General features: G+C 46.5%; 1 protein-coding gene across 3 annotated transcripts in view; it reads left to right on the top strand.

Annotated features, from left to right (window-relative positions):
• Positions 1-26,900, top strand: part of GASK1A (golgi associated kinase 1A) — a 90,211-nt gene that overhangs the window by 19,135 nt on the left and 44,176 nt on the right. The window contains exon 1 of one of the 3 annotated variants that reach the window (XM_060638424.3): positions 10,459-10,894. The exons of 1 other annotated variant lie outside the window; for it this stretch is intronic. In XM_060638424.3, coding sequence (XP_060494407.3) covers positions 10,892-10,894 — 3 coding nt within the window. In that variant the 5' untranslated portion in view covers positions 10,459-10,891. Of the gene's footprint in view, positions 1-10,458; positions 10,895-26,900 lie in introns of those variants that run through there. One more of the 3 variants, XR_009611959.3, reaches the window with a different exon arrangement.

Here is a 26,900-nt window from a genome sequence, read left to right as displayed (position 1 = left end):
ACAAGATACTGGTGTTCTTCACTCTTTAGGTTAGTCCAGGGAATTAACCTTTAAGTGTGATTATGTTCTGCTTGGTTGTACTATGACTGTTTTATGAGTGAAAACTAGAGTTAGAATTCCAGAGAAAAATACAATTATTTTTTCTTTGTTTTGTTTCTTAAATTCCACATATGAATGCAATCATATGGTATTTGTCTTTCTCTGATTGAAGTTATTTCAGTTAGCATATATCCTCTAGGTCCAGCCATGTTGTTGCAAATGGTGAGATTACATTCTTTTTTATGACTGAGTAATACTCCATTGGATATATATACCACATCTTCTTTATCTGTTCATCTGTGGACAGACACTTTGGTTGCTTGCATATCTTGGCTATTGTAAATAATACTGCAATAAACCTAGGGATGCATATATCTTTTCAAATTAGTGTTTTCATATTCTTTGGGTAGATAACCAGTAGTGGAATTACTAGGTCATGTCATAATTCTATTTTTAGTTTTTTGAGGAACCTTCATACTGTTTTCCACAGTGGCTGCACCAGTTTGCATTCCCACCAACAGTGCAAGAGGGTTCCTTTTGCTTTACATACTCACCAACACTTGTTCTCTTGTGTTTTTTATTTTAGTCATTCTGACATGTGTGAGGTAATATCTCATTGTGGTTATGATTTACATTACCCTGATGATAGGTGTTGTTGAGCATCTTTTCATCTGTCTGTTGCCATCTATATGTCTTCTTTGGAGAAATGTCCATTCATGTCTTCTGCCCATTTTTAAATTGGAGTGTGTGTGTGTGTGTGTGTGTGTGTGTGTGTGTGTGTGTGTGTAGTTGTATAAGTTCTTTATGCTTTTTGGATATTAACCCCTTATCAGATATATCATTTGCAAATATTTTCTAAAGAAAAGAAAGAGACAAACGAAAAAACAGACTCTTAATTATAGGGAACAAACATGGTTACCAGAGGGGAGGTGGGTGAGGGGATAGGTGAAATAGGTGAAAGGAATTAAAAGTATACTTATCCTGATGAGCACTGAGTAATGTATAGAATTGTTGAGTCACTGTACTGTACACCTAAAACTAATATAACGCCTGTGTTAATTATGCTGGAATTAAAAAATTTTTTAAATAAATATGATTATTAACACTGTTCATTTACTCATAACAGTAAACTAAGTATGGATCCTTGGCTACCTAAATACTTATAAGCTTAAAGAATATGTCTTACATAGGGGTGCCTGGGTGGCTCAGTCGATTGAGCGTCTGACTTCGGCTCAGGTCACGATCTCACAGTTTGTGAGTTCGAGCCCCGCGTTGGGCTCTGCGCTGACAGCTTGGAGCCTGTTTCAGATTCTGTGTCTCCCTCTCTCTCTCTGCCCCATCCCCACTCATGCTCTGTCTCTCTCTGTCTTAAAAATAAATAAAACATTAAAAAATTAAAAAAAAAGAATATGTCTTATGTAAATTATTTCCTCTCATTTCTCACAAAGACTATGGGATAGAGAGGGAAGGCATCATTTCATATTTGCTTTTATAATAAATGTAAATGGCTTTCCCATAGTTACTGCTTTCTGGAGCAGTAATTTTTATTTTTATTTTATAAAATTTTTAATGTTTATTTAATTTTGGGAGAGACAGAGAGAGAGAGAGTGGGGGAGGGGCAGAGAGAGAGGGAGACACAGAATCCAAAGCAGACTCCAAGCTCTGAGCTGTCAGCAAGAACCTGATGCGGGGCTCGAACTCACAGACCATGAGATCATGACCTGAGCCAAAGTTGGACGCTTAACCAACTGACCCACCTAGGTGTGCTGCAATAAGTATATTCTTAATCCCCTTTATCTGTTTTACCCATTCTCCACCCAACTCCCCTTTAACAAACCACCAGTTTCTTCTCTGTATTTAAGAGGGTTTTTTTTTAAGTTTATGTATTTATTTTGAGAAAAAGAGACAGAGGGAAAAAAAAGCGAGTGGAGAAGGGGCAAAGAAAGAAGGAGAGAGAGAATAGGAAGAGTCTGAGAATAGGCAGAGCCTGATGTGGGGCTTGATCCCATGAACCATGAAATTAGGACCTGAGCCGAAATCAAGAGTTGGAGGCTTAACCAACTGAGCCACCCAGACACCCATAAGAGTCTGTTTTTGTGTCTCCTTTTTCTTCGTGTTGTTTCTTAAATTCTACATATGAGTGAACTAATATGATATTTGCCTTTCTTAGTCTGACTTATTTCACTTAGCATAATACTGTCTAGGTTCATCCATGTTGTTGCAAATGGTGAGATTACATTCTTTTGTATGGCAGAGTAATATTCCATTGTTTGTATATACATCACATCTTATTTATCCCTTCATCTACAGATAGACACTTGGGTTGCTTCCATATCTTGGCTATCATAAATAATGCTGCAGGAAACATAGGGGTGTGTATATATATATATATACGTATATATATATGTATATACGTATATATATATATATATACACATATACACACATATATATACATATATACATACATATACACATATATACACATATATATATATACATATATACATACATATATATATGTATATATATCTCTTTTTGAATCAGTGTTTTGTTTTCTTTGGGAAGAACTTTCATTTGAAAGTCAACCAAATGTTTCAGACAGGTCCTCTGGAAAGCTAGTTAACGTCTTTTGCAGCCATGAACTTACTCTTAGCTCCCATTTCTTGACAAAACCTCTTGAAATAGTGTGGCAGTCCTGGCTTTCAGGAGGTTGACAACACTTTGTAGAAATAGACACAATCTTTTCAGGATGGCTGGCAGAGTCACCAGGTGACACGGCTGCAGGTTGAGATGAGGAGCATGTTTCTTCACCAAAGCAACAAAGCCAGCTGTGTCGCCAGGCATCACAGATGCTCTGTCCGAGCCCAGAGTGCCAAGATTTTTATTCTGCCTGAGTTTGGCAAAGAAATTCTTCACCATGTTAAAGACATTGACTGCAGATTCTAAAAGAACTTCACACAGTAGCAATTCTCTCTTGATTATAAGAGCTTGTTGACAGGAGTTGACTTTGGCTGTGTAAGTAGAGGTGTCTCTTCGTGTTGTTATATGCAAAAGGGACATATTCTGACATTAAGTAAATGCCAGAACAAAATAGCATTTATGAAACAAAAGTAGATAGTACATAATTTTTAACAAACACCGATTTCCATAGTTTTATGTTGAAGTAATAACACATACATACATAATTATTTGTTATCTATCATATTACTATGGGATTTGGGGGGTGTAACATACCTTTTTTTGGCCTGACAACGCTTTTGTCCTGGGTTGGCTCTCTAAAAGCTTAGCCATCCTACCTATATCACTCAACTTTTGCCACAATAATGCTTCGTAACAAAGCTCTCCAAAACTCAGTGACTTCCAACCATAAGCATTTATTCTCATGCCTGTGGGTTGAATGGGCTTGGCTCCAGGCAGTGAGCTGAGCTTAGTTCTATCCCACATGTCTTGCTTTCGGGCTCAGACTGGAGTCTAGTGGCTACCCAAGGCTTCTTCTTTACATGGTGAATCACCAGAATGAAAGCCATGTGATACTGCATAGTATATACAGTACCTCTGTTTGCTTACATTGTAGTGGTTGAAATGAGTCCATGGCCAAGCCTAACAACAGTGGAGCAAAAATACGTGCTCAGCTCACAGCAGAAGGAAGGAGAATTAACATTTGCTGTAACCTAAGGGATCCCACCTCCTTTAAAAGCTTTCTGTGGGCCCCACTCAATGACTTCCATTTATTTCTCATTGGCTATCCCTTTTTGCAAAGGAGGTAGTGAAACATAATTTTGGGGGGCTGAGTACACTGCTGCCCCCCTAAAATATAGGGTTTCCATGAATGAAAAGAAAAGAGAGAAGGTAAATTGGATGTTGGAATTCTCTGCTGCGAGAGAAGTTTCTCACTCATTCGTGAATTAAACAAATATTTTTCAAAGTTTAATATGAGACAGGCCTTGTTTTATTTTCTTATTTTTTATTTTTTTTAATGTTTATTTATTTTTGACAGAGAGAGAGAGAGAGAGAGAGACAGAACATGAGCAGGGGAGGGGCAGAGAGAGAGGGAGACACATGTCTGAAGCAGGCTTCAGGCTCTGAGCTGCCAGCACAGAGCCCAACGCAGGGCTCGATCCCACAGACCGGGTGAGATCATGACCTGAGCCAAAGTCAGACGCTCAACCGACTGAGCCACCCAGGCGCCCCAAGACAGGCCTTGTTTTGATGATGTAATTTATATGAACATGTTACATGGTTGCAGGAACCCAAGGAGGTGGACTGGACAGGGTTAAGGGTTCTGATTTGTCAGATGAGGAACTTTGAAGCCTGTGGGAGAGAAGTTGCTCTCCCGAGTACCTATGCTTTGTGAGCAGTAGATTCAGCATTGAACCCCAGTCTTCTGTCTTATTCTTTTACTCAGAAGCATTTGCTGAGTAACTACTTGCTGCTAGGCAAATGGAGGATGAAGACCCAGAATGGTCCCTTCCTCTAGGGAGTTCAGGGTCCATGAGAGACACTAACAAGATCATATTTGCAATAGAGTAATCTCAGGGAACCTGCTGTTCCATGTCTTCAGGATAGAGAAGATTCAGGGTGGAAGTGAATGGGTGAGAGGGTTAGTTAGAAATAAGAGTGTATCGAGAAAAGGCTTTTAGATGGAGAAAACCACTTAAGAAGATTTAGAAATGTAAGCGCCCTGAAGAAGTAATTATGAGTCAGACCTTGAAGGACTTTGAAAGCCATGCTGAGGAATTTGCATTTAATCCTGAGAATTACAGGGGAATAAGCCAGTGGCAAGTCCGCATTTCAGCTGTGATGTGCAGGATAGATGGGAGGGAGTAAAAGCAGAGCCTGGGACACTAGTTCTGAGGTCTCTCCAGGAGTATTGTGAATGAGACAAAAGTTTGAGCCAAAGAAATGGTAGTGAGAATGGACAGAAGGAGATTCCATAGTCATTTAGAATGGCCATTTGGGGGGGCACCTGGGTGGCGCAAGGTGGTGAAGCCTCCGACTTCAGGTCAGGTCATGATCTCACAGCTTGTGAGTTCGAGCCCCATGTCAGGCTCTGCTCTGACAGCTCAGAGCCTGGAGCCTTCTTCAGACATGTGTCTCGAGAGAGAGAGAGAAAAGAGAGAGAGAGAGGGAGAGGTTCTCCATTTGGATGTGAGAACCAAGGAAGAAGAATTGCTTAGCTTAGCAGTTCTCAGCCCTGAGTGTGCTTTAGAATTTAAAAAAAAAATACAGATTCTCAAGCATTGGAAACTCTGATTTAGTAAGTCTGGAATGGAGCTAGACATGGAACCGTAGTAAAGAGTGTACCCCTTGGGCAGCTGCCTGGGTTACAAATTTATAAGGACCGTAAAACATCATTAGAGCAAACTGGAAATCTGACTCCTTAGAACTGGTGAGGGTAAAGATAGACTCACTCCTGATGAAGCAGGAAGAGCCCTCTAGTAGAAATAGTAAAAATATTCCCCACCAGCACCAACCTATCTCAGCTGAATGTTTCCTGCTTGCAAGATCCACTGTGTAACCAGAGGCCCTACCAGCACCCTGGGAAGGGCCAACTGCCAGGCAGCTTGCATTCTGAAAGAAAGTAATATATGGAGTGCTGCTTCTAGAAAGGAGGGGTGTATTGGTTATCTACATTGAAAAACTCTCAACATAGCACTCAACAAGTTGTCTATCTCAGAAAAAAAAATTACAAGATAAAACCCAAGGGGGATCAACATGTGTAGTCTTAAATACAGCAGCCAGGGAAGGCTTCGCTGAGGAGGTTACATGAGCAAAGACCTGAAGGAGATGAAGGAGCAAATACAGGGCATTTTGGTCAGAGGGAAGAGCAAGTGCAAAGATCATAAGGTGGCATAGGGCCTGGAGAATGCTAGAAACAATAATGAGGAGGGTGTCTCCTGGGGCACAGGCAGTGAGAGAGTGCAGGTGGTGATGATAGACAAGCAGAGTGTGGAAGGACTTGCCAGGCTCCTGTAGGACCTGGGATTTTTGTACTCTGAGGGAGATGTAAGTCTCTGGAGGTTTTGAGCAGAGGAGAGACAAAACCTGATTTACGGTTCTCTCAAGCAACTCTTCTCCAAAGTCATTTTATTCATGTGACCAGGACGGATTAAGTTATACTATAGCAACAATTTTTGCCTCTTAGTGGGTCTAATGGTTAAACGCATAAGTTTATTTCTCACTCACTCTCATATCCAGCGAGGTCTTGTGGAGGCTCTGCTTGTCATAGTCACCCAGAGACCCAGGCTGACGGGGCTCCACCTTGACACAAACTTTTCAGTCACTGCATAAGAGAAGGAACATGGCCAGTCATGCCCTGGCTTTTATAGCTTCCAGCCAGAAGTGATGGCACTTCTACTTAACATCTCATTGGCCAAAGCTACCCTTTCACAGAGAGCGCTTCATGACTAGGAGTTCCATTGGTACATATGTATGGGTAGCGTGTGTGTGTGTGTGTGTGTGTGTGTGTGTGTGTGTGTGTTTGAGATTGAGGGGTGTGGAGTTTAAGGGAAGTCCTGTTTTCCTGGCAGAAAAGAATAGTTAGACCCAGAGTTATAAATCTCCACCTCCCACAAAACTAAGTTTGGTTCAGAACTTTAAAATGACCCTTTTATATTTATTTATTTATTTATTTTTTGCTGTCATCAAATCTTCAAAGCCCAGAAGGCTGAGTCTGATTTAAGTCTCAAGTTCAAGGTATGAGATGCTGTCTGTACTTCCGGCAGCTCTACAGGAAAGCCCTGTCCCCAAGCGCAGGCCTTAGGTCTGGGAAGTCCCCCTCAGGTGGGGGAGAAGGTGGAAGGCTTACTTCTTTGCAGTTTCCATAGCTTCTCCTATTTACCTTTTCTTGCACTGAAATATTCACCTGTTGTCCTTTCCCATCAGGCTGGCCACTGGTTTTCAGAATGAGACGTGAGCAGCCCATTCATGTTATAGAAAGACCCCTTAAGGTGTGAAAAGAAACATTTAGATTTCTACTTCTGCTATATTAACCTTACCCTTTCAAAATTTTGTTGTTGTTTTTGTTGTCGCACATTTAATAATAGGTAGAAAACAAAGTGGTACACTTAAGTAACTTGTAGGTAGGTAATGCACATATTGGGGGATATATTCAAAAACTTATTGCTACTGAAATGAATAATATTAAAAGTTTGGAGCCTCCTAGGATAGATTGTGAGTCCTTTGAGGCTAGAGACAGTATGTGCTAATTTTTGTTTCATGTGCATACAGAAAGATGCACATATCTTAAGTACTACAGCTTGATTTATTTTCATTTGTAATTGATACCAAAATTAGTAGCCAGATTGACAAACAAAAAACACTAGCAACACCACAAAGGCCCTCTTCATATCTCCTTCCCAGTCCTGACTTTCCCCTAGGTAACCAGTCACCTGACTTCTAACAGCAGATATCAACATTGCCTGTCTGTGTATTTCATGTAAATGAACGCCTACGTAGGCCTGTTTTCCTGGCTGGCTTCTTTCCCTCCACAGAATGTTTGTGTGTGACTGTTGTTCACCAATTGCCATTGCTATAAAGCACTCTGTTGTGTGAATACACCACAATCTACATATTGTTTCTACTGTTAATGGATATTTGGGTTGTTTCTTGTTTGGGACCATTGCAAATAATGCTGCTGTGAACTTTCCTTTACATGGCTTTTGATGCACATGTGTAGGCATTTCTGTTGGGTAAAGGTCTAGGATTTGCTGGGTCACAGGGCTCATGTATATGCAGTGTAAGTAGACAGCCAGACAGTTTTCTAATGCAGTGGTACCTCTTACTTGTTCTTGACATTAACACCAATCACAGAGTGTGCGGCGAATAATGCATGGAGAGTGAGGAAGCAGGGGGGACAGGGAACAAAAACGTGCATGTCAGAGACTGTCAGCATGTAGACATGTTGGGTCACAGAATCACAGCCATGGGCATGGCCCTATGCAGGAGCACGTTATCCCGGAAGTAAATGATCACATCTAAGGTACTGTGGACCAGTGGTCTGAATTACAGCACTTCAGAGCTGGAAGGAACTAGGAGTTAATAAAGAAAGGGAGGTGCTTTTTCTAGGCAGGATTCTGTGAAGGGCCCCTGGAGTCACTGCAGATCCAGGTGTGACCTCAGTTCAGCAGGGCCAGAACTCAGTTTTATCTGCTTACCCGGCTGTGGGTCTTCCTGGACTACTGACTGCTTCCATTCAGTCTGGGTTACAAAAGTGGCAGTTGTTCATTTACAAATGGAGTTCCTACATTCACCATCTGGGCGCCTCCTTAGCTGAGCAGAGTATCAGGTGAACAAAATAAGGCCGAACTTGGGAGTCTGCCTTCAGAATGCAGGATTTTGACTCTCTGTTCTTATGTTGACAGTTCACCTGGCTAGGCCAGGTCCTAGAACCGTTATGCCCAAGTGTGTCCCATGAATCCACAGAAAAAGAGTTTAGCATCCAGTAAATCTGGAAAAAACTGGGCACTTTCCTCTTTTCTCTGAAAATCTCAATGCATAGTAGTCGCATTAAAGGCTCTGACAAGTCCTACTGCCAAAAAGAGAGAGTCTGTTTAGCTGTGCTCAGTGTTCTCAAACTTGGCCAACAGAATCCCTCCCTCTTAAATTCTTTTGATACATAACAGATAAATTCTGAAGAATACCACAAAACCCTTTGAAAACGTTAATTTAAAGGAATATGTCTGCTCCACTCCCTAGTGTAGTGTTTTTCATACGGTACTTATTAGTGGATACTATTGAAATTAACATAATTATTTGAGCCCACTGTTACAAATAATTAAAATGGGATAGAATAGAAAACATCAGAGGACATCACATGTAATAATGTTTTATAAAACTTGGTTTTAATGACATTTATACATAAATGTGTGTAAAGAGTCACAGCCAAGAATCTACGTCTTTTTCTTTTTAATGTTTATTTATTTTGAGAGAGAGAGAAAGAGAGCACATGGGGGAGGGGCAGAGAGAGAGGGAGCAAGAGAGAATCCCAAGCAGGCTCTGTACTGACAGTGCAGAGCCTGACGCAGGGCTTGAACTCACGAACCATGAGGTCATGACCTGAGTTGAAACCGACTGAGCCACCCAGGCGCCCCTAGAATGTACACTGCAGTCAGAAAAGGAGACTCAAAAGACCACATTATTTCCTCAGCAGTCTGCATGAGACAGTCTGCAGGGTCTGCTTCCTCCCCCCTCACTGTCCTCATCCAGGGCTCAGGTTCTTCTGTGCTCCCCTTACACCCTAATCCCCAGAATGCTGCAGTTTTTAGCACTGCATCCTGCCTCCTGTTCCTGGTTTATCAATTTCTTCCTCTTCCTCTCATGCTCTAAGGAATAGGCTTTTTGGTTTGTGAAAAACGACTTACTCGCTATCTGGCTTCAGGAAAGTCACTTCAGCTCCCTAATCCTGTTTCCTCACTTGTAAAATGGTGATGATAAATCTTCTCTCTTAGGACTGTTTGTAACGATGAAATGAAATAATCTGTGGAAAGCATCCAGAACATAAAAAGGACTGAAGAAATCCTTTCCCTTCCATTAGTCTCCTGACCATCATACACAATTTAAGGAAACCCTCTGAATATTTGTCCTCCTTTAGAAGCACTGTCATCAGTGACAACCTCAAAGCATGGCAGGTGACTCCTGGGAAGCTGGTTTCAGACCATCTAGTGATGATTCTTGTTAGTTTCCATCTCAGAGGGTAATTTTTCCAGCTGGTTCCCAGATTCTGTCAGTGCACCCTGCTGCTGACTCTTCCCTCTTAAGAATTCTGAGATCCAAATGTTGGACTATGTAGGGACAGAGGTCTCAAAGACATCCAGGCACCAGTTAACGGTGACTCAGCTGTTAAATGTCACTCAGCTGTTAACAGAGGGACCGCCCCCCCCCCCCCCCCAATTCCAGGACTATGGACTCCAAGCCTAGCCAGACCCTTAGGTCCTGCTTCGATTGTGGCCCAGGGGACACAAACACTCTATGCATCCATAGCAGAGGGATCGGTATCAGCCACTTACTTCCAGCGACTTAAACACTGATTAGTTCTCAAGGGGGAAAAATGTTCATTGTGACAAACGTCCAAAGTGATAAAAGGATTTTCCTACCATATTTCCTTCCAAAACGCCCTTGGGGCTGAGCCCAAATAAGGTTAGGAGACGCCAGTGAAAAGACTGATCTTCCCTTGGCTTTGCAAGGAAGAGCATAGTTTTGGCGACCCTCGATGGGCCGGCTCCGTCCTCCCCTTTCCCCGCTCCTTCCCTCCTCCCTCCCATGACTGCCCGGGCTCGAGGAGCACCCTCACACCTCGGAGGAGGAATCGAGGCGACTTGCCAGACCCTGCTCCGCGCGCCTTGCCTCAGATCAGCGCGGGGCGGGCGGGACCCAATCCTTCCTAGCACCTGGGCCCCTGCTCGAGGCAGCTGTGGCTGCCAGAGCCCGGGTCAGGGCTTTTATTGTGAAAGGAGCTCCCCCTCCCTAGCTTTCGGGGAAGTGGGGAGGCTGGGCCGGGACGCACAGCAGGGACTTCGCAAACTCTGCAAACGCCCCTAGTTGAACGCGGAGGCTCCCGGCTGTGGAACGGCTCCTGCAGAACCTCAGATCCTCAGATGACACGCAGACTCCGCGTGCATTCTCCCGGAGCTCCTCTAACAACCCCACCTGCAGGGCATCCCCGAGCGCGCTGCGCACCCAGGAGTCGCGGGGCCACTTGGCTGCTGGGAAGCTGTGGACGTCCCATCCGGGAAACCCGCGTCTAGGGAAGCCTGGAGAGTCACGGAGCAAGTGGCGACCCCGGGGCGGTGGGATGAGCCGGAGAGCCAGCTGAGAGCTCCCAGAAGCGGGTCCAGCCACTGCGGGGGCCATGGTAGGAATCTCAAGAGGGGACCCTCGGGTGGGCGGATGGGGTGGGCACCCAGGCAGGTTGCCGCGGACAGTGCGCACAGCTCTGGGTGCGTGGAGCCTGCGTGGCCTCCCGGAGCTGGAATTGTTCCGGAAGGTGGCTTAGGGGCTGCAACGGCTCTTATTTCTGCACCTAGGAGGAAGCGAAGGGGGCGAAGGGGGGGGGGGGTGCGGCGGTGGGGAGGGCGGCGAGAAGCTGGGCAATTAGCTTTGCTGCTTCCCTAGGCGGGATGCCCGTAATAAGGGAGCTTTCATTATGGACCCGTACACCCTGGCTGAACCTTAATCCACGCAGAAATAGATTGGGCCTGGTAAGGGTCCAGTTCCTGGCGCCATCTCCTGGACCGCAGGGCAGGTGTGGGAGTGCTGGTTGATCTGGGATGTTGTTCAGGAAGTTGAAGAACTTGTGAACCGTTACCTTTCCACTGATAAAACTCACAGACACCAACAGGCGGAAAAGATAGACCCTTTGAGCGTGAGACCCACGCTACTTGTGCAGCCTTAGGAAAGGGGCTTCCCTCAGGACCGGCTGCTGCTTAGCTCTGCTTCCAGGTAGAAGCGACCTGCAGCCCCCACCCAACCTGCCTAGGGGGGGAGGGTATCAGACACCAGAATGAGTTTGAACTCTGAAGGAACCCACAGGGCTCTTCTGTCTGCTATGACTCACTCCCTCTTCCCGCTCGTAAGCACACAGAGGTCAGATTAGAGCTCACTGGAGATACTTCTCAGGGAGCTTAGCTGTGGGCCTGGTGTTTAGAAGGGCGCCTAGAGATTCTTCTGTAGGATGGAGGGTCTCTGAGGGAACAGCCCCCTGGATGCAAAGGTGTCCTGGAGTTGTGGGGACCAGAGGCCAAGAGCTGGTCAATAGGAGGCTACACTCTCTCCAATGCTCATAGGTTTCTTTCTCAAGCTGCTAAAGAGAGAGAAATAATGGAATCTTAAGGTTGAAAGGGGGGAGTTGGGGCACCTGGGTGGCTCAGTTGGTTAAGCATCTGACTCTTGATTTCAGCTCAGGTCATGAGCTCATGGTTCGTAAGTTCGAATCCCACCATTGGGGTCTGCACTGATAGTGGAGCCCGCTTGGGATTCTCTCTCTCTCCCTCTCTCTCTTCTCCTCCCCAGCTCACGTGTGTGCACTCTCTATCTCTCAAAATAAATAAACTTAAAACGAGAAATGGGGGTGTAGTCAGAGGTACAGGATGTGAAACTGAAAAGTATGGAGATTTTTTTACCGCAAAATTCCATGTTCAGGGGCAAAAGTATTGCCAGAAGAGGGTAGGGGCCAAAGCCATCAACTCAGAGGGTTGTTACAGGTCTGCAGGAGTCTCTTGATTTTAAAGGTGTGTATGACAGCATTCAGGCTGTTTGCGATGGAGGTGAGGTGAGCAGAGAGAGAAAGTACCTGCTGTCTGCTCTAGCAGCCTAAGGATGCATCAATGTTTGCTCCACTGCCCGTGTGGGCTTCCTATCCTTGCGAGCCTATAGTCTCCTGGCTTCTCATCCTTAATTAGGAAGAGGACTTGCGTCTGAATTTAATTTGAGTCAGGGTCCACCTGCCAGAGAGAGGGGGTGGCCTGATAAGCAACTTCTGGCAGCAAAATGGTCTTGGAGATCTGAAGGTTTCTTTTGCTTCAACCTCTGAATGAAGGGTCCTGTGGTCCAGAGGCTGGGGGCCCAAGGTACAGCCCGTCACTGACCAGAACAAGCACTGGAGGAGGTGGGGGACTGATCCTTTGGGAACTTCAGTTTCTTCTTCTGTAAAATGAGAGATTGAAGTAGATGTCCTTTGAAGTTCCATTTAGCTTCAAAAGTAGATGGTACGTGAATCATTTTGAGGTTGGATCCCAATCTGATGTTGACTTCTCAGCATGTACAATTATGATGGTGCTAGGGAGAAGTGGTTCTCAGCCCTGGCTCATACTGCTCCCCAGACCAAATCCAGACCAGACCCAGACCAACGGATTTGTTTTTAAGGCTGCCCAGGTGACCCTAGTGTGCAGCCAAGACTGAAAAGCACAGGGCTAGAAGGCTGAGGGAATAGGAACTGCACTTCCCCAGATATCCCTGAATCTGTAGAGCTGCCATCCCTTGAGATAGTCCTAAAATAGAAGGTGTCGGTGAACTTCATCTGCAAATGATACATCTAATATGTCCCTCTTGCAGGATCGTTCCACAGAGAAACCTCTCGTAAGTCATTAAAACCGAGATGTGAACTTCCCCAACGTGTTTGAATATGGTAGCCTTTATCCAGTAATTCCTTAACACTGTCATATTACTGATCCAAGGCACATCAAACGAGAAACTCCGGGTTAGAAATATAAAGCTGAAAGTCTGGTGTCCTTAGATGTCTTTTTGCCAAAGTGAACACTGAGCTGCAGGACTTGTGAGGGTATTTTTTGATCATCCCGAAGGGGTGTGGGTCTAAGATTGGGAGACACTTGCTATCTTTCCTTACAATGATGGCAGGTGACTTGGTGTGTGCCACGACTCAGAACTCGGATGAAAAATATTGATAGAAGAAGTTAAGATTATTATTGCCAACTTTAAAAAATGTTTTCTTCCTGGGGTGCTTGGGTGGCTCAATCAGTTAAGCATCCGACTTTGGCTCAGGGCATGATCTTGTGGTTCATGAGTTTGAGCCCCACGTCGGGCTCTGTGCTGATAGCTGGAAGCCTGGAGCCTGCTTCAGGTTCTATGTCTCCCTCTCTCTCTGCCCCTCTCCTGCTCATGCTCTGTCTTTCTCTCTCTCAAAAATAAATAAACATTAAATACAATTTTTAATTAAAAAAATAAAAATAAACTGTTTTCTTCCTGATCATATATATGCCCATACTGCCAATTTCTATAGGTAACCATGTATCATTTTGGCATATTTCCTACTCTGATTATTATTATTATTTTTTAAATGTTTATTTATTTTTCAGAAAGAGAGCATGAGTGGTGGGGGTGTGGGTGTGTGTGTGTGGTGGGGGGGTGGACAGAGACACGGAGACACAGAATCCAAAGCAGGTTGCAGGCTCTGAGCTGTCAGCACAGAGCCGGACTTGGGGCTCAAACTCACTGAGATCATGACGGGAGCTGAAGTTGGATACTTAACCAACTGAGCGACCCAGGCGCCCCTGAGTATTATTTTAAAGAGATGAGATTATACCAAACATGCAGTTTTTTAGTTTGATTTGTTTTACTCCACTTTTTGTCAAAACACATTCCATGTCTGCATCTCCAAAAAATACTCATAACCATACTTTCAATACTCAGCACCACGGTGATTTTGATAATCATCTCTCTGCTTGTGGACTTTAAGTTTTTCCCACTTTGGAGCTGTTTTCAGTGGTGCGTGGCCAGCTTCTGATTATCCGTGGACTTGGGGATCTGAGTGCCTGGCTAAGTGGAAATCAGACAAGCTCACAAGAACAAATTATTTTAGCCTCTTTAGAAAAGATCTTACTGCAGTTACCTTCAAGGGCCCAGAGTGTGGGTGTGGGAGGCATTTCCTCTTGTCTGTCTTCACTCTACACTGCGTTATGTCATCAGACAGGTAGCCATGGAGGGAAGAGGGTCCCAGGAGAACTCACACATGGGTCAGTTCTCCTCAAAGGAACCAAGAGCTAAAATCGCTGATGGTTAAGACTTAGAAGGGAATCTCTAGGTGAAGGAGCTGAGATCAGAGAAGGGATATGACCTTCCCAGGGTTACTCAGAGCTCTGTTAGAGCCCAGTTCTCCTAGTCCTCCATAGCTTCTTCATGTACTTGAGGCATTTGGTGCAGCTTGGAGTGGCAAAGGAAAGGACACAGGGTTTAAAATCAGAATGAGGTTTGTGCCAGACTAGGCTACCACACGGCCCTGGGTAAGCACTCCAGTACTCTGAGCTGCAGGCCCCTCTGTAGCATGGGCTTATAATAACAGACTGTTACAGGGGCGCCTGGGTGGCTCAGTCGGTTAAGCGTCCGACTTCGGCTCAGGTCATGATCTCGCTGTCCGTGAGTTCGAGCCCCGTGTCGGGCTCTGTGCTGACAGCTCAGGGCGTGGAGCCTGCTTTGGATTCTGTGTCTCCCTCTCTCTGCCCCTCCTCCACTCGCTGTCTATCAAAAAAAATGAACAAATGTTAAAAAAATTAAAAAAAAATAATGGATTGTTACAAGGAGCAAATGGAATCAACAAAAGTAAAACGCTTGATGCCCCAAAGGTGCTTTAAGAATGAGGGCCTCACAGAAGACCCACAAAATAGTTTTCTTTTTGTCAGAACCTAAATAAAACAAATGGTAAGGAAGTTGCTGATGCATTTTCGTGCACGACTAGTCAAAGAGGGGCTACTGGGACACTTCTGTAACTATGGATCATATGCAGACAGATTCTATTCTAAAGCAGTTCTCTTGCTCCTTTAAATCTTTCTTCTCACCAGGCAGGAAATACCCAGCCTTCAGGAGATGTTTGCCCAGTTTGCGTGCCCTGGGCCTCCTTGCTGAACACTGGATGAGCATGCGGTCCCCACTCAGCCACAGGCCCCTGAGGTCTAATGCTGGGGTGCTCCAGGCAATCACCTGGCCCAAGTTTCTCAGGCTCACCTGAAGAAAACAGGCGAAACTCATTTTGGAATCAGAACTGGGAACAGTGACATTCCAGCCCTTGGAGCCCATGGGGAATTTGATACCCTTTCTCTTGTGGGCACCCCCGTAACCTGCTGCATAGATGAGCCAGGCTCTGCACAGGACTGGCCAGGGAGCAGAGGGTTGTAAATAATCCACTGGCCCTAATTAGCTGAAGAAGAGGCTGGTTCACAAAGCAGTGGGTTGGGAGTGGGGGTGGGGAATAAGCTTCACAAAGAGATGAGTTCCTTAGTTGTTTCAAGGGCCAGAGAAGGAAATGTGCTTCAAACAGGCTTCAAAGATGGCGACAGCCCCCTCAGAACAGACTTGGGAGGCCCAGCCCTCCCTCCCACCCAGGGTACCAGTGTAGAAACAGAGTGCATCAGGGTTCCTCAAGGCCCAGGTGCTGTGAGAAACCTGGGCCGTCTTTGCTTGGATCCCTTTTTGATGTGATTGTGGATGTGTTTCCATCTGGGGAGCTTGGGGTCCCCTCCCCCTGTTGTCTGGATGGGCCTACACAAGTCTGCCTCTGAAGGGCCATCTGGCCCGAGAGTGAGGATAAAACAGTGGTTTGTGGGTGAGCCGCCGGCTGCCCTTCTTCTCTGTGTGGACCCCCACCCCCAACACACACCTACAGATACAGACCCTATTCTTTGAGGTGGCCTGGGATATGGCTGTATTCCCCGGGGGGCCCAGCCAGGTGGCCCTGGAACTCCTCACCGAGTGGAAGCTGGAAGGTGCCTTATGACAGCAGCTGGTGAATTCAGTGGTGACTGGGTGTTAAGAGTGAAAGGGAGGGAGAAGGGGAAGTGGAGGGTGAGGAAACAGCAGAAGCCTTACACTGTTCTCTAGGCCTTGACTGGTTCTCAGTGAACATGTGCCTCTTCTAGGCAGGGCTTGAGTCTGTCCCAGTGGCTTTGGAATTCTCAAGTGGCACATCTAGGAGGCCATGAAAGAGGAATTCACAGTCTTCTGTTACGAGTGTATCTGTGTTCTCCCTCTCTCTTTGCTGCCGTGCCGTTCATCCATCCATTCAGAAAATACCCGCTGTAAGCCAGACATAGTGCTAGGGCAGAAAATCCAAAGATGAGTGACAGAGACCCTGTCCCTGGGGAGTATGTGGTCTGGTGATGCCGTCTGTGTGTGCGTGCCCATGTGGGTGTATATGTGGGGCACAGCAGGTGGTAAGTTCAGGGCAGAGGGAGGCACAAAGAAATGTTTCTGTCCTGTGAGCTAAATGCTCTGATGCGGAGGCAGAGAAGGGCGCTTCTGAGGAGTGGGGAGGCAGGGGGAGGGTCTAAGGATGGCTGAAGAAAAGAGAAGCCACGATTATCTATTAGAATAGCTAAACAGCAAAACGCCCTAACAATTTCAAGTGCTGGCCAGGATGCGCCGTAACTGGAATGCTCACACGTTAAAGGTGGATATGTACGGTGATAGAACCACACCGGAAAACAGCTTGTCAGTTCCCTGTACAGTTACATACGCACTTCCCACAGAACCCAGCAATCCTCTTCCTGCGTATTTACCCCAGAGGAATGAAAAACATATGTCTACACAAACACCTGGATCCAAATGCGTACACTAGCTTTGTACATAATTTCCCCGAACTAGAAGCAAACCAAATGTCCTCAACTGTAGGTTGGACCAACAGGGTGAGATCCAGCCATACTGTGCAGTAAAGACAGCAATCTACTGCGACACACAACGGGATGAGTCTCAAAGGCACTTGCTGCGCAGAAGAAACCCATCTCAAAAGGTTACCTACTGTGTGATTCCATTTATCTGACATTCTGGGTGACATGAAGCCACAGATGGTAGAGAACAGGTGATGGCTGCCAGGGGCTGGGGATGGAGAGGCTGTGACTCCAAAGGCAGGGCACGAGGAAGGCCTTTGGAGCGACGGAACTGTTGTCTCCTGATTGTGGTGGTGGTTCTATACATGTGTGTGAAAACTCCTAGAACTGTCCACAAAGATTTTAGTTGTACTGTACCTTAACATAACAGAACAACAAGAAGGGAAGGCAGTCTAGCAGAAGGAACAGCATGTGCAAAGCTCTGGAGGCAAAAGTGAGCTGTCAAAAGTTGGCTGAAAGTGAGTTAGGGGGAACCTCCTGGAAATAGGGCTGGAGACAGAGTTTGGCTCTTGGGCATGGGTGGATTTGTGTTAATTATCCCGAGGGCAGCGGAGGGCAGCGGAGGGCAGCGAGGCCAATGGAAGAGATTTTGAGCATGGAGAGGTGAGATGGGTTTGCATTTTAGAGAGCAGTTTCAGAGGGAGGGGAGGCTACAGGGAGTGGAGGGGAGTGTCTGGGAAAGGAAGGTGATCTGGAAAGACATGAGGGAGGATGGACCCTGTGACTGGCCGGGAGGGAACAGGTGAGAGGGATATATTTGGGCTGGAGAACCGCTAGTCCTTGGTAACCTCAGATAGGGAGCCTGGGCAGGTCAGGAGTGACTTGTTTCTTGTCCAGGCATGTAGGTATACAGGCCTCTTATCTGCCATCTTCCTCTCTCTTCATTTTCATTTTTATTTATCTGATGGTGCCCTTTAGTCACACTCAGAAGTAATCATGATGTAGAAGTAACTGACTTAAAAATGATGCCAATCATTTTAATTCTAGAAAACAGATTACTATGTTATATTCTTAAGACCCACAGTGAAGTGTTTGACTTTTCTCCCTTAACCTTCTAAATTGGTTCTGCCCTTATAATCATCAAAGTAGGGTAGGGGCAGTCGCAAGAATAAATGAGTATGGTGTTGGCTCTGTTGTCCCCACCACCTTGCCTGTGGTCCCCAGTGCTCCCTGCCGGCCAGTGTGTGGCTCCTTCATCTCTCCGTCCCCAACTTCCCCTCCTGCCACGGGCTTGACTTTGGGTTTCTACTAAGTGGCCGCAGGAAGGGGCTATGTCACATGCTGTTTACTTGTGGGCAGTTTTTGTTTGGCTTTCGAGGGTGTTTGCTTGCAATGAGCAAAGAGCCTCTTCCAGAGAGCCATCTGGAGAATTCAAATGCTTTCATTTTGGCTCGGGCAACAGGTTCATGGCTCCATGTATAAAAGCCAAGTCAGATAGGGATTCTTTCAGAAATGTTATCAGCCAGAGAACTGGTGGAAGACATCAGAGGGGAGAGGACTAGAAGAGAGAAAGGGAGAGAAAAAGAGAAGTGTCAACGCCAGAGACGTGTGGATGTGAGATGAGGGGACTGAGGCTCAGAGACAAAAAGAACTGGCCCCATGGGGGAGCAGGCAAGAGTTCCTCACAGCCTGTGATCCTGGCGCTCAGGGGACGCAGGGCTCTGGGGCTGTAGCGGGCACAGTGTCTTGGGCTGCTTTCAGCAGTGTGTTGCCCTCTGGCAGAGCAGTGATGTTTTCCGCTGTCCTGGCCGACGACGAAGTCTCACTGACACCGTCTCTCTCCGTGCTTCACATGCCAGGTATCAGCCCCGTGCTCCTGCTGTGGGAGGCGGGGGCGGGGGCGTTAACAGCAGAGCAAACCCGGCTGATCCAGTGGCTGGCCTTGCCTCCGTCCAGACTGGTTTTGCACCAGTGCTGGGCATTCATTCCCAATGCATCAGGCACTGGTGAATTGTCAAGACATTCTGTCTCTTATATCTCATTTTCCACATTTCCTGGAAAGAGATTGTCCATGTGAATCTACTCCTTCATATACATAAACGAGCAGCATATACCTCCTTCATTAATTTCTACAATCCAGCTAAGTACTTAGGCGGACAGTGTTGTCTATGGCCATCTTCCCATCCGGACTGTAAACTGAGGGCAATAATTTAAAAACTTTTTAAGATCGCTTTAGTACTTTTAAATGCTTGGTGCCATGCTTGAGGTGGGAAGAGAAGACCCAAATATAGCCAAATCAAATATAGTCAATATCAGAGGGTCATAATTTCAAAAAGCATGGCACCGAGCGTGGTCACTCTTTTCCCCAAAGGAGATGAGCGAATTCCAGCCCCAGGGAAAACGCGATAACCGATGACCACCCAGATGGAAGGAAGCAGGGGAGGGAGGTCAGGTAGGGAGGAGCAAAAGTCTCAAGCTGTGCCCAGGCTGGGGTGGGGCTCTGGGTTGTGTTGTCTGGGATTCTGGACGCACTGGAGGTGGAGGCTGTAGGCAGTGTGAGGGCTCGAGGCTGGGATGGCTAGTGAATGGGCCATTTGGGCATCCATCCCTGTGCTCTGAGGAAGGTGGGCAGGGCACACACGCTTCTTTCTCTAGGACAGAGTGGCTCTGTTGTCTGTCCATACAGAGGCTCAGTGTGTACCTCCTGGGGGAACTGGACCCCGGCTCAGGGACTGGCTGGCGGCAGGGGTGGCCTCCTAGACAGTCTGAGCACTCCCTGCCGGCCTCCCTGTGCACCAGCCACTGTCTGCAGGGCCCCGGGCCCAGTCAGCTCATGCAGTCAATCACCGAGTTCTGTCTCGCCCTCCTCCCCCTACTACCCTCGCTTCGCCTGGCACTCTAGAGATCCTGTTGCAACTACAAAGGCGCTATTGTATTCCTTTTTTTCCCCCAGAACATTCTCTCTTGAAACTCTAGTTAAAATCCCATCATTTCCCTTTGGGGTGGGGGGTGCCGATGGCTGACTGGGCAATGCCACTCTGTTTAGTCACTTCACTGAGAGGGGGGAAAGGCTGCTGGCCCTTTGTTCACATGCACTCACTCCCCTTGCAGTGGCGCTCACTCCCAGGGTGGATGGGTTTAAACTGTAATGGTCGCAATACCTTACTTGATCCGGTTTTAAAGCATGAAGGGTTCAAAGGGTGCTTCTCCCCCTCAGATTTTTATTTAAATTCTAGTTGGTTAACATACACTGCAATATTGGTTTCAGGAGTAGAAGTCAGTGATCCATCACTTATGTGCAACGCCCAGTGCTCATCACAAGTGCCCTCCTAATACCCATCCCCCATCTAGCCCACGCCCCACCCACCTCCCTCCACCAATCCTCAGTTTGTTCTCTATTGTTAAGCCTCATGGTTGGGATGCCTGGGTGGCTCAGTCAGTTAAGCATCTGATGTCCGCTCAGGTCATGATTTCATGGTTCGTGAGTTTGAGTCCCCCTGGTGAGCTTGAGCCCCGCTTCAGGTGAGCTCTGCTTCTCTCTCTCTGCCCCTTGTGGGGTTCTCGATCTCTCTCTCTCTCCCTCTCTCTCTCTCTGCCCCTCTCTCACTTGTGCCCTCTGTTTCTCAAAAAAAATATATCTCTCAAGGTTTGTTTCCCTTTCTCTTTTCTTCCCCCTTTCCATATGTCCATCTGTTGAGTTTCTTAAATTTCATGTATGAGAGAAATCATATGGTATTTGTCTTTCTCTGACTTATTTCACTTTGCACAATATGCTCTAGTTCCATCCATGTTGTTGCAAATGGCAAGATTTCATTCTTGTTGATGGCTGAGTAATTACATTGTATTTATATATACCACATCTTTATCCATTCATCAGACGATGGACATTTGGGCTCTCTCCATAGCTTGGCTCTTGATAATGCTGCTATAAACATCGGGGTGCAAGTATCCCTTTAAATCTGTATTTTTGTATCCTCAAGAGGTGATTTGTAATCAGAATTAAATTCAAACCTTGCTTACTACCTTGGGCAAGTCACTGGACCTTTAACCTCAGCCTCAGTTTCCCCATGAACATAATACCATCCCCTTGTGAGATTGTGTGTTTGACACTATAATGAGGAAAAAGCATTTCATATCATGGTCATCAGCATATACCAAGTGTGCAATTAATGAGAGCTGTGTCCCTAGACAACAGACAGGGCTGCAGAGGCCTGAGCCTCTACAACTGTTAGTAGGATCCCTCAGTGCCTCAAGGGGAATAGGAGTGGGGAGTAGCCTTGGACCCTAGCTCCAATGCATAAAGGGTTCTAGAATGGGGGGGGGGGTATATGCTATAAAGGGGATTCCATTATATCAGCCATCCCTACAGTGGTGAACTAGAGAAAGATGGAATCAAGTGGTAGAAGTAAAAGGGTACGGCGTTCGAGGGTTCTTGACCTGGAGTCCATACATAGAATTCAGGGGAGCCCTACACCTGACTGAAGAAAAGTTACATCTTTACTTTTACTAAGGAAACCCCTAACTGAAATGCAGTGTTTCTTTAATAAGGAATGTAGGCACGAACCAGAATAGTGTTAGCAGGACATGCGACCTTGTCACCAGGAGGAATCACGGATATTTTATGTCATGACAGTGGAGACACGGACTTTGAAGCATATTCTTTTCTCCTGACTGCTTTGAAAGTGCACTTGTTACGAGATGTGCTGGTAGATATGTTATTTAATGTATTGATAAAGAAGAACGTGTATTATTATACCATACATTTATTTTTTAGGTGACTGTCCTAACTTTATTTCAGCATATAGTATATTCAATACAATGTATTCAATATAATTGATTGCCTTTGGAACCCTATGTCTTTTATTTTGTACATTTAAAGGAAGCATCCTGAGAAGGATCCATGGCTTCACTAGGTGACTAGAAGCATCTTTGGTGCTAAAAAGATTCAGAACTCCTGCTTCTGTGTAGGCATTCATCTGTGTGATCTGATCTTGGCAGTGTGCTAACGGCCCCCTTTGCCTAAAAGTATCTTCCCTCAGCCTCTACTCCAGGATCACTTAAAAAATAATTTTCAGGGGCGCCTGGGTGGCTCAGTCGGTTAAGCGTCCGACTTCGGCTCAGGTCACGACCTCGCGGTATGCGAGTTCGAGCCCCGCGTCGGGCTCTGTGCTGACCGCTCAGAGCCTGGAGCCTGTTTCAGATTCTGTGTCTCCCTCTCTCTCTGCCCCTCCCCCGTTCATGCTCTGTCTCTGTCTCAAAAATAAATAAACGTTAAAAAAAAAAAAAATAATTTTCAACAAACTTCTTGTGTGTACTAGGCACTCTCCTGGGTGTCGAAATATAATTTCCTCTCAGTACTAATAACAACATATATTTGCACTGGGCTTTGTGGCTTTCTTATAGATTATCTCATTGAATCCTTAATCCTTCAACTGTTAAGGCTGGTGTCATTAAACCCATTTTAGAGATCGGTAATACAGTAATTTAGAGAACACTGATGCTGAGTAATGGCCAGGTCACACAGTTACCAATAGGAAGGACTTCACGGCGGGCCCTCCAACCACCGATGCGACACTGTTTCCAATCGATTAGCCTGAAAATTTTCACAATTTAGATGTTTCACCTTGATACCTGGTCTTTGGAAATTTTCTGTTAAAAGGAAATATCCTTGGAAATTAGTTCGTTGTGGAGAGTGTTGTGCTGAGAATCTGAGTCCCAGGTATATCGTCTTCAAATATAGGAGAGCCCTGAGGGTGGGCTGGGTGCGGATTTGGGAAGGCCTGGGAGCAGGACCGCCTTGGGGAATGGTGCATGGGGGCAGGAGACACAGGTGTGTTAGAGCAGGGTGTTGGGGATAAGGGAGGCCAGTGCTGAGCGAAGGAGCCCAGACACTGAGGGGGAGCTCTTAAGCCCAACTCGACTCTCTCTGTGTGTTTAGCTTGAGGAGCCTCCAAAACATGGGGGGCCGAGCCCCCGACATCTAAGCAGCATCTCTCCACGAGGACACAGGGAATCCCTGTTTCTGGACCAAGAGCACGTGCAATGGGCAAGCAGAGTGTTTCTTTGGATCGTGAGACTTGCTCCTGTTCTGGAGCACTGAGAGGGTCCTTGAGGCACCCCTGGGCACTTCCTGTTGTCTCTTGCCCCTGCCTATGGCTTTCTGCCTAGTTTGTGAACCCCGGAAAGACAGCAGCTCTCCTGCAGCACCCAGTGTGGATGCAGAGGACGTGCTCAGCAAGTGTTTTAGTTGGGTGGTAGCCTCCCATATATCACATTTAAGTCTTTCCAGAGCTGTCCAATATAAATTCTGGAGGTGATGAAAATCCTCTATTCTGTGCTGCCCGTCATGGGAGCCACTACCCACGGTGGCTATCGAGTACCTGAAATGTGACTAGTGTGACCAGGAATGAAGATTTCAAATTTTAATTAATTTAAATGTAAACAGTCACATGTGATCAATGGCTCTTATATTGAGTGGTACAGCTCTGAACCAATAAGTATAAACTGATATGCAGATAAAACCCAGGCTGCTGGCACAGTGAATGAAGTAAGCTGGGTATAGTGGAAAAAAAATCAATCTGTTTTGTTTTCTCAAGTTTTATTGAGCCACGGTCAAACAAGTGTTTATCTTCTATGAAAGACAATAAAGCTAGTGAGATCCCAAAGGCAAAGGTCTTTCCTCCTCGGTGTTAGGAGACAATAGGGAATGGCGGGGCCTGCAACGAACTATAGAGAGCATGTTGTTGAAAGCGAGCCGTACTCTTCTCCATCTGTGCGAGAACATGGGCCCAAGCTGTGGCCGGAACTTCCTCTTTTCAAGGGAAGCCCCAAATCTGGATTTTTTATGTGAAATATCCTGGTTTTTAAACATTGGTTTGAATTTAGTAAAAATACTTCAGGCCAGGCAAAACCCATCTGTAGGCCAGATTTGGCCCATGGTCCCAGTTTACAGAGTCTCCTCTATGCCTTATCCTGAAGACGTCCATTTGACCTGCTACAACTGGGTTGGCTTTAAGACAAGAGTGAGGTGGAGTCTTCCCTTAGTGTCTTTGTGGGCTCAGTTTCCCCTGTCGTCATGGGTTTGGCCAGAGAGGGGAGAAGTGTGTCTGAAAGACCGACTCCCCCCCACCCCCCACCTCTGCCCCTTCTTTGAGGTTGTGTCCTGTCCTCTGAGCAGCCAGGGAGTAGAATACTCTTGAAGGCTGGAATGGGATGGCCTAAGAAAAACTTGATGTATATATATATATATTTTTTTTTAATTTTTTTTTTCAACGTTTTTTATTTATTTTTGGGACAGAGAGAGACAGAGCATGAACGGGGGAGGGGCAGAGAGAGAGGGAGACACAGATTGATGTATATTTTTAAGCAAGAACTCCCGGGGCGTCTGGATGGCTCAGTCAGTTAAGCGTCCAACTTCGGCTCAGGTCATGATCTCACGGTCTGTGGGTTCGAGCCCAGCATCGAGCTCTGTGCTGCCAGCTCAGAGCCTGGAATCTGCTTCGGATTCTGTGTCTCCCTCTGTCTCTGCCCCTCACCCACTCACACTCTGTCTCTCTTGCTCTCAAAAATAAACATTCAAAAAAAAAAAAAAAGAAAGAAATCCCTACTCCTTTCCCACCCCAGCTCCACTCCTGGGCCTGAGAGCAAAATATATGGCAGTTAATACAAGGGCAGCCAGAGAAAATTTCTAACAAATGACAGGGTCTCCAAAATTCCATCTGGCCTGCGGTGTTTCCCACACTGGTGCTCTTGTGAGCTGGAACAAAATGGTAATTCAGTTATGGATACAGAGAGGACTCCTGGGGCCAGCAGGACTGCAAAGGCCCCATCGTATAATCAATGTAGAGACAGCAGAACAAGGGCGAGCAGGGAGGGAGAGGTAAAGGACTATGCTTAACTCCCTCTCAACTCAGGAGTGGGCAGAGGCTTTACACCCCAACCTATAGGGCATGCATTCTCCGTGCAGATTCCAGAAGCCCTACCATGGAGGTAACCCCATGGGTGTTGCTAGAAAATTATGAGACTAGTAATAGTAAGAATGTTAACACTGATCGAACATAGCTTATGTCAGGCTTTGTTTTGAATGCTTTGCCTACAACAGCTCATATAACTCTTGTGGTGCTCAGTGGAGTGTTTTTATTTTTACGAAGTCACATTCTTTTCCCACCAGAATGTCACCATCATAAGGGTAGTGACTTTTGTCTGTTTTCTTCACGGCCTGTCTCTTCTGCCTGGAGGAGTACTTGGCTCAGGAGGTTCTGCTAAATGAGCTAATGAATAGTCCACCTTACAAAGGAGGTACTCTTCTTATTGCCATTATACAGATGAGGAACTTGAGGCCCAAGGTGACAGCAATGACACAGTGGAGCTGGAATCAAAATCCAGGCAGTCTGGCTCCAAGCCCATGTGTTACTAACGGACTGGTGATGGCAGGCCAGCCTGGTAAACAGTTGCCTCCCTCTGGGCCCACAGAGGACACTTGTCAAACAGCTTGGGGACTCGAGAAAGGTTGTGGTGGGCACATTTGTTCTGGGGGCTGGTCCTGCGGTTAGGGGCTGAGTGCGGGTCTCGGGGACCATTTGGATGTGGGCTGCTCAGTCCCTTTCTTAGCCTATGCCTGTGGTCTGGGGCCATCCGTACCGAGCCTGAGGACTTGTGGAGTCCCTGGAGAATGTGCACAAACCCTGAGAGACTGTTTGTCTTTCCGATGACAGATAGGTCACTCTGTCCCTGGAGCAGAGACCTGGCGGCTGCATGTGTTACAACCCTATGTAGAACCGCACATTGCATGCTTCCTTCATATGCTGAGCAGTGAGTCAGAGCTGAGGTTAGAACTTGGGCTAGAATCCTGTTCCCTCAGGGGCAGGGCTGAGGGCCCCTGTGATGGGCAGCTCCGTGAGCCAGGGTTCTTTGCTTGGGGCAGGAGGCACAGAAGTTTTCCTTCTTGTCCAGCCTCCGCCCTCTAAGATCGATACCTTAGATGACAACTGCAACCGCCTGTGAGAGGGTCACAGGAATGTAGTTTTGTGTGTGACCCACAGAAGTGTTTCAGATTGAGCAACAACATTGTTTTCCAAAAATACACTCCCTCGGGCTTGTCGTCCATGGGCTGCTCTGACCCTCACCGCACAGACTCTTCCCTCTCTAGCTGAACCTCACGTGACACTGCCCAGGGAAAACTCCTCCCCCTCCTCCCAGCTGACATTTATTGAGCATCTACTAGGAGCCTGAAATCCTTGTATGCATTTGACATTTGTCTCATTGAATTTGCCTAACTGCCCTATAAGGCTGTGTCTTAGGTTGGCTTCTCCCCAAAGCAGACCTTGAGACAAGGATTCCAATGTGAGTAATTTATCTGGAAGACGGCAGTATAAGACAGCAGCAGGTGAGGCTGAGGGGGTGGGGAATGGAGAGTGAGACCAGGAGGCAGCTGATGCAGGGTGCTGGAAGGAGCAGGTTACCGCTGTGGGCTGGAGCTTGTTCCTGCTGGGGACTTCAGGGGGACTATGTAGAACAGGCCTCAGAGTCGTCCTACCTGACAACTGAAGCAGATGGGAACTTTACCCACCAGTTCCTGTCTGTCATGGGTTGACGGCTGATCCTGGGGGGTATTAACTTCCTGGCGGGCATATTCCAGCATCCAAAGCAAGCCTGAAGGCAGAGAGTCAAAGCCGCTTGTGGGAGGGGATATGGGCAAGGCACGGATAGCACCCACTATAGGTAGGTATGTCTATTTCCCCCATTTTACAGGTGAGAAAATGGCAAGTTCCATATTAGTGGGTCACTACCAGATTATTTTTTAAGAGA

The sequence above is a fragment of the Panthera onca genome, chromosome C2 (assembly GCF_046562875.1).
Source record: "Panthera onca isolate mPanOnc1 chromosome C2, mPanOnc1 haplotype 2, whole genome shotgun sequence".
NCBI classification, from domain to species: Eukaryota; Metazoa; Chordata; class Mammalia; order Carnivora; family Felidae; genus Panthera; species Panthera onca.
This window is presented reverse-complemented; position numbering and strand designations above follow the sequence as displayed.